We start from the raw sequence: 8,536 nt of genomic DNA, 5'->3' as shown, positions 1-8,536 counted from the left end.
AGCAAGAACTTACCCATCTCACATACAGAGTCTGGGACCAAAACACAAAACAAAAACAAATCCAACAATTTACTGAGAATAAATAAAATTTTATTTAATGCATAAAGAAACAGTCCATCACATCCTCTAAATTGCTTTCTAAAAACATCCAGGTTGAATTAAATACTGGTTCTTAATTTTTATTTTTCATCTTCTAATTGCAAAGTTTCAAAACAAAACACAACCGCCAACAACTCTTTAAGAAAGCACAGTTAGGAAACAGTATCAGGTGTCATGGAGATGATGTGGTCTACTGGAATACAGTACCAAATATTTTCTGAAGAAAGACGCAGTTAATGCTTACAAACATTTTGGTTTAAGCAATCATTGGTTTTCAGTCCCAAAGAATATCTAACATGCACAATGCAGAAGAAAAGGAATACAAGCCAAGATCCAGTAATTGCTTTCTAGTAATAGAGGCAAAATATACAGTTTACATAGTTCACACATTTCAAAATGGCTGCTATAATAATTTTTCCATTAGGATTTCAATAACCGAAAAAGAAAATAAGTTGACTCAAGCTTCCTAAGATGGAAGCATATCATGTTTGTGAGCCTTCTGGGGCCTTGTGTGTTTTCAAGTGGAAAGAACTCATGCAGGAAGAGAAAGGAAAAGCTTTAAGTCACTTGATTCTGACTGAATTAAGTTAGCTTGGGTGTGTGCGTGTGTGTATGTGTGTAAGTGCAATGCCTTTGGGCACACATGCATCCTTTGTCAGTCCCTGTGCCTGAAATGAATCATGGATGTTAAATTCAGACTTGATGTAGCTAAGAACTTGAAAACAGAGACCAAAGGATATGCTCATTTTTGAGGGCCCATGTCTATCTGTTATCCTAAGGTTGATTCATTTCAACATAAAGCCATTGACATACTAGCATGGAACGTTTCTTCATTAGAGCCTGGAACATTACAGTGGAGTTGTCCTGAACTGCTTAAGCCAGAAAGGAACGCAGGAACTCCTGCTATTTCTCTGTGCACTGTGGAGTCATTATTTCCACTAGCTTCAGTCACAGATGTGGGAGTCAGATTTCCCTTAGGCTATTCTGTTTATATTGAAATAAATTTCCTTGGTATCTGCCTGTAGAAAGCAGATAGGATATTTCTTGAATTTATTTGATATTTATTTGATTTTTCTCCAAGTTTTTTCCAACGATATACCATCTTGGAAGAAGAAATTCCACCATTGTGTACTACCCTTCTAAGGGAACACAAAGTAGTGGGACAAGCAAGAAATGTGAACTTTTTAAACAAATTAGTTACTTACTTTTATTTTTAATATTTTCTTTGGAATGAAAAAACTCTGTTACCACTTTTTAAAAGGGTCTCTATAGTAAACTCTTCTTAAATATTTCATTATCCTACCTTCTATCCTGGGAAAGTCTCAAATATTTTGCTTATTTTACAGATAAAGAAACAGAGATCTCAGAGTTAAGAAAAATTAGAGAACGTGTCTGAAAATCATCTGAATGATTAAAGTCCCCATTGAAATTCACCAGAGAATTCCTAGAAATAAGGAGCTCTCCAAATACTATTAAACATTTGACAGATTTTTATCTTGACAGGGAGATAGTGAGAGAGAAGAATATGTCATGAAACTTGATGCTAAAGATTGGGAAAAGTAAGCAAACTAATCAGAAAAGAGGATAAGGTATCTCTGAAATCAAAATACTGAAGAAATAAAAGTTAGTGTGTTTAAAAATGCAATATGTGTTTAAAAAATGCAGATGCACTCATATGATCTCATGTGAATTATTTCAGCATTTTAACTCTCCTTAAAATACACAGTAAAACCGTTTATACTAGGTGCATGTGCATTTATCAATCTTTTGGTAGTGATTGCTATTGTCAATACTAGTATATATAGTTCACTGGATTTTTGCACCACTAATTGTGGGGAAACTATAAGAATCTGCCAAGTTTGCAGGTAACTCACTGAATCTGTATAGAAACATCAGGTTCTTTGGAATTTTAGAACATCAAGCAATTCACTCTTACCATACTATATGAAAATAATTCATGTTTCTTAGCGGGTATTAAAACTATTTTGTTATCTATTGTAGCAAAATTTACTTGTATCTCCATTAATTTACAGTCTAAACTGGTCAAGACTCCTTTCCCTCATCTTTCCCATCTTAAAGTCTCATTTTAATGTGCCCCTGTTTTCAGTTAGGAGGCAGAATGAACTTTTATCTTAGAAAGTAAAAGAACATACTATGAGAAGTTTATTGGATTTGCTGGATATTTTAGGAAGACTAAAACCCAGTTATCTTTCTGTTCCTCTAGTGATATCTTATCTAACCAGATTGTAACATGTGGTAATTTATACAATTTGAATAATTTTTTTAAATCACTTTTAAAGTATCACATATACATATTTGTACATTAAAAATTGGTTCAATCATTATCAGAAATCAATCTTTAAACCTGGAAACTAGCACTGTTTTCTGCATTTTAAAGAAAAGTGCACATTTATTTCAGCCTTAAAATATTTATTGTCAAATAATGTCAAAATAGTTTAATTTTTATTAGTAGGGCAACAGTTTCTATTCACTTATATGTTAAATCTTTTAGCAAATTAGTGTTTATATGCCTGCACAGTACAGTCATTTTCTTTATGCTTACTCTCAGCATTTATGGCTCAACTCTCAGAGGACTGAAAAGTCTGTTCTCTATTTCTTGCAATTTCAAGGCTATTGCTCTACAGAGTTTGAAGTGCCCATTATTTACATAGTAAAAGGCAGCCTGTTTATGATTCTATAAGACCAAGTACGCTAACTAATATAATTACACAGAAATAAGAGGCAAACATATTTTTAACAAATATGCAATTTTTTTTGCATCGCACAGATTTTTAAAAAACATGGTATTAGCAACTTTTTTTTTAGCATACTGATGACCACTGCATTGTCAAAGTGTAGAAGGTGCTTCTCATTCTTCAAGCAATGCTTCAGTAATTAACTTTCTGAAATATTGATCCACTTAAAACAAGAAAAGGCAATTAGTGGTAAAAATGACTTCAAAAAGCTCAGCTGCAATCTAAGGAACTGTTCATCTTACTGGTGAGGGAGGCACAATGATTTTTCAACTCAACAATCATGGAAATACTTTGAGTCCAGGTTACCCTGGAAGGGACCTTGAATAAAGGTCATTATGAGTAAATTTGCCTTTGAGTTTACAACCAACTTATAAATAGCCCATATACAAACAGACTCAGGCCAAGATCTCAGCTTGGAAGGTACTTTAGGAGTGTGTGGGGAGGAAGAGGACAGGAGGAGGCTATGATCAACAAAAAGAATTTGGGTGTCTGACTCAGTCAGTTTTCTAGGTCTCCCCTCACAGCCTGATTTTTCCCTCCTTGCCAGCAATTCTATCAATTAGAAGTTGATGGGAGTAAGAAGGCAACTGCTTTAAACTGAAGTTAAAAGACTCACAGGCATTCAGATTTGCTCAATTGGACTGCTTTCTTCTGAACACCAAGCCAAGGTGCATGAAATGGGAGTTAGGTCAATTTGGAGCATGAAGCGTGCTGGCAGGCTGTGGGGAGGGGTGTGAGAGGGGATGGGTAACTCCACGGGGGATTACAGAACATGGAGCGTAGGGCATCTCAGGAGAAACAAACGGAATAGGGGAAAGATGCAGAAAGGACCATAGACAGTGTAGCTTGGATATATCAGAAACACGAAAGAGGAGGAGGAAGTTGTCTTGCTTCTTTCTATTGGCTGCTTGGTAATTTGGTTTTAATAGTGCATTTTCTTTCTCCATTTTTCTTCTGATCCCCATTTCTATGACTGACCCTGTTACAAAAAGCCCTTCACTTGTTTGAAAATAAGGGTGCTTATGGGATCTGTATGGTTTTTTGAAGCAAAGAGTCAGAAGAATTGCACCAACTTTCTCTCTTTCCCCGTCAATTTTTGCAGGTTTTTGAGCTAACTCTGAGGGCTTCATGAATGCTACATGTCCAATGAGTGCAAAATAGTAGGGTCTAATAAGGCCAAAGTGCTTGTTGATTTCTACTTTCCAGGCATGCACTGCATGTGCAACAAGGAGGGAGGATAGTCTTCACCGATGTCCACGCTGCAGCCTTATGCTATCTGCATCCCTTGGAACTTTTAGGGTAAGTTCTGTGATCAAATCATGTTAATAAAATGACTCTTAATCTCATTGCTCATTGGGATTACCTGGGAAGCTTAAGAAAATACCGATGCCTATGAAGGAACCCCAGAGCTTATGACTTACTGATTTGGGGTTGTGGCTTGGGCATTTTTAAAAGGATTTTTAAAAGCTCCCCTAGGAGATTCTTATGTGCAGCCAAGGTTAAGAGCCACTACTAGACTCTATTTGCTTTATATAGAAACATCCTGACTTACCTAGAATTTTAAAGTATTTTCAATTTAGGTCAAGAAATATTTATTGAATGCCTACTCTGTATAAGGCACATGGCAAGCTTTTGACACAGTCCATACTAACAAGTAGCTAAAATCTAGTGCAGACAAGACTGAGCTAGTGCAAGGGGAGACACAGGTATATAGAGGCTGTGTTTTATATGAAATATTACACAAAGTCTTCTCTTCCAGACTAAAAAATGTTACTATAAAGTTTCAAAGTAAATAGAATATTTATTAGGGTCTGGGGGTGGGGGTCAGAAAATATTTCATAGAGGCAGTAAAGTAGCATTTGAGATGGCTTTTAAGGGATGGGTAAGATTTCCATAGGTGGAGATTGGGGAGAAAGCCTTTCAGGTGGAGGCAAAAACAGAGCCATGTGGCTGGAAAGCAGAGGCCTGTGTTAAATTTGCTCGTGAACTGAGTGTGTTTTCTGAGGAACAGATGAAAAGCTTTGGGATCATATTGCAACAAGACTTGAGTTCCACAGAGCAGAACAGCTGGTACCTGGGTTGACTCCAAGGAGCCACTGGGGGTTCGAAAATTGGGGAATGATATGATTGGAGCAGGAAGAATGATCTGATGCTGAGATCTAGGCTAGATTTTAGTGGGGAGAAAAAGCAGGACTAAAGGCAGAAAGACTGGTTAGAAGTCTCTTACAATAGTTGAAGTCAGCAGTATTGAGGGAAATTAAGAAAGTACTGAAAGTCTGAACTGGGGAACTGTAAGAGGATGGAAAGAAACGCCTGAATATAAAAGAAATAATAGAGTTAGAAATAACATGATTTGTCAATCGACTGGAAAGAGAAAGCAAAAAAATGACTTGAATACACTTTACTTGGATTATTAGGACTGTGATTGGTGCCATTAATAGAATCATTAAACTAGAATCAAGAGTGGTTTATGAAAGTGAAGATGATGAATCTGACTTTGGATATGTTGAGTCCAAACATATCCAGTGGAACTAAAATTTCTTATATACATATATCTCACTGCAATTGAATTCCAATAGAATTTGGATTTATTCAACACAGTAGTTCTCAACAAAAGGGAATCCTGCCTCCCAGGGAATATATGGCAATGTCTGGGGACATTTTGGGTGGCCACAACTTGGGGAGGGGCTGCTCTGCTACTGGCACCCAGTGGGCACAAGCCAAGGATGTTGCTAAACATCCTATAGTGTTCAGTACAGTCTGCCGCAACATTGAGTTATCCAGCCCCAAATGTCAGTAGTGCTGAGGTTGAGAAACCCTGCTGTTAACATAATCCAATAGTTGAAATTCCAGGAATTTTGAAGCTTGCTATAGTTTAGGTTCGACAGTGCCAGCTAGTGGCCAAATAAAATATTTATCCTAGTTCTATGTTGAATGCTGTAAAACAACATTCAAGATTAAAAAGTATTCAGAAAGCTAAGACATAACGAGATGAAGAAAATCCTTTCATGGGAGAACGGTCTAGAATTTACATTAATAGATGTAATGATGAGGTTGGGTGTACAACTGTGGGGAAGCAATCCTGGAGTTTTTGGTTATAAAGAGATTAGTGAATAGAAGCCAATATGAAAACAGAACATTTTACAGGACACATTCTATGTGGAATGCATTCTACTTCATTACAATTGCCTAGTCTTTTACTATTGTTCCTGTATACACACAAAAGGAAAAAAATCTAATAATTTTGCTAAATAACTGCCTGAAATCTTTATTTTTTAAGGATGTAACCTATGATATTTTGTTTAATTAAGAAATAAAGATTGAAAATAAGATAATTTTAGAGTCATGAAAAATATGGGATGAGGAGCACTAGAAACTTCTCTTTGATAAATAATAGATTTTTTGCCCCAAGAAGCAGCATGTGACATGTCTTTTACCTTACTTCCCCCACTAGATTGTAAGCTCCCTGCAGGCAGGGACTGTGTCTTAATCTGCCTATGGCCCACAGACTGTAGTGTAGCATCTTATACAGAGTAGACACACAAGTGATTTTTTGAGTGAATGCATTTATTTTTATCCTGGAAATCCTTGCCTTGAAGTGGGGAACATTTTAAGCCTTTCTAAGCAATTACTATTTGTTCACTTGAGTAAGATGCCACCTGAGGGTGCCTGGCTCAGAGAACCCCAGAGACTTGGGCACAGGGAGTTGGTTACAGACTTTGCAATTCATTTCCCTGGTAAATCTGGAGCTCACTGTGCTGTGCTGACCATTCCTAGGGCAACTTTTTGACTGGTGCATGCATTGTAGATTTCTTTAATGTAAGATTCATTTATCCAACAAATATTTATTGAATGTCTACTTTGTGCTAAGCACTCTTCCAGGCACTGGGATAGCACAGTGAACTTAAGTCTAAAAACTCCTTAAGTGGAGAGGGAGGTTTTGAATGGGTGGGTTAGAATAAAGGTGCACATTCCCTGTTTCTCCCACCTTCTCAGTTAGCATAATATTTTCTGTATAGAAAATGCAATTTGACTAATGATCTCCAAGCATTTCACAACGATTAAAGATCTCTCCTTCCACAACCACTGCTTTGCTCGGGTAAATGAAAAAACAAAACAAAACGAAACAAAACACCCTCCCATCACTTCCTTTCCATGTTTGCATCTCTTCCTTCCTCACTGCCTCATATACTTCCAGACTTCTGGGGAGAGGGGAGGAGTGGGAGAGTCAATATTCTGTGGGTAGAGGATGATGATGACTGAGTGTTTTGCAAATGGCAATTGAAACTAATAGTTTTAAAAGTGACCCTGCAGAAAATTTCTTTCTGGTTGGTTTATTAACAATCCTATAGTTCTAGAATCTAGGGATAGACAAAGAAAAACCACTCACCATTGTATCCAAAAGAAAATGGTGCAGACAGGCTAGTGGGGCCCTGTTTTGGCTATAGAATAAGTACACTGTGCAATATTGTTTCAGTGATTTTTTTTTTGTTATCTCAAAGACATTTGGATACTTTTTATGTGGCTCAGTACACCCAGGATTAGCAAATCAAAAGTGCTTCTCCACATACGTGAGTTTATGGCATGCTCTCCTAGTGCTAAGTAGAAGCTGATTTAATGAATCTACCAAGACTATTGCTATGGCTGTAATCATCAGTGAAATGTGATGGAGACCTCCTCTACTCCCCACCCTGCATTTTCCTTTGCACTGTTTGGTGAGTTAGTGATACCTAAGGTCATTACTATCTAACTCCTCTCAACCCAAGCACCTGGCCCCTAATTGCTCCTAGTGTGGCCTAAACACCCCTAACACAGCAGGGGGCAGGGGAGCATGCTAGCTTTTCCCCAAAGCAGTCGATGTCACCTGCATGACATTTGGTTCATCTATATCGTCTTCTCATATTTTTGTTGGAATCTTTAAAAGGCACAGCCCTACATCTCTCCTCCTGCTGAGACTGCAAGAGTCCCCAGCTGACTTACGCAAAGCACTCCTTGCCACAGGTCCAGCAGTGTGGGAACGTACTCAAATCCAGCTGCTTGGAAACTATGGTACCTGGCTCGTCCTCCTTCCCCCTCCACAGTCCGCCCCCTTGCACAGCAGGCACCCAGACATTTTTAAAGTTCATCACTCTCCACTACACTCCGAGAAGAGCATGAATACACCATTGTGCTTTCCATGGAGGAGAAAGCAGAGAAGATGTCAAGTCCTTTACTGGTGAGAGATCCGTAGCGACTGCCACTGGGCCGGAGGGACATGGGGGGTGGGATCTGGTGGTGCCACTGAGCTGGAAAATGGACCAAATAACGTGTTATGATCAAAGGAATACAATGTAGGTAGGTACACGCAGGGCTGCATTCTGTCCTCACTCCAACACTTTCTGCAGGGTCTTGGTAGAGTATTGAAATATATCTGGGTCATTTGTAAAAGAAATGCCTCATTTGTAGAAGAGGGCAATAAAGTCTCTCCTTCCCTATCAGGAATAGAGAAATTGGGCTGGTGATTTAACCCCAAATTTTAAACTCTACGATTCTAATCCAGTAAAATCTGGGAGTGTAAGAAGTAAGAGTGGGGTGGCTAGGGTGATTTCTCAGAATTATCTCCTCTATGACCTAGCATGGAGTCTGCTAGGGGGACTGTAGAGAGGGTGATAGGCTCTCAAGAGAGGGCACCCCAAAAGGTG

At 38.3% G+C, this 8,536-nt stretch overlaps 1 protein-coding gene across 8 annotated transcripts in view; it reads right to left on the bottom strand.

The window, feature by feature from the left end:
• Window positions 1-68: 68 nt before the first annotated feature.
• MYPN (myopalladin) overlaps window positions 69-8,536 on the bottom strand; it is a 91,353-nt gene continuing 82,885 nt past the window's right edge. For 5 of the 8 annotated variants that reach the window (XR_012510275.1, XR_012510276.1, XR_012510277.1 and 2 more), the window contains one exon: window positions 8,007-8,140. Coding sequence is in view for 3 of the 8 variants with exons in the window: in XM_045514245.2 (XP_045370201.2) it covers window positions 7,971-8,140 (170 nt within the window). In the remaining 5 variants the exon portion in view is untranslated. Of the gene's footprint in view, window positions 8,141-8,536 lie in introns of all 8 variants that reach the window. The other 3 variants (XM_045514245.2, XM_010951696.3, XM_010951699.3) reach the window with 1 other exon arrangement.

This window comes from Camelus bactrianus, chromosome 11 (assembly GCF_048773025.1).
Source record: "Camelus bactrianus isolate YW-2024 breed Bactrian camel chromosome 11, ASM4877302v1, whole genome shotgun sequence".
NCBI lineage: Eukaryota > Metazoa > Chordata > Mammalia > Artiodactyla > Camelidae > Camelus > Camelus bactrianus.
This window is presented reverse-complemented; position numbering and strand designations above follow the sequence as displayed.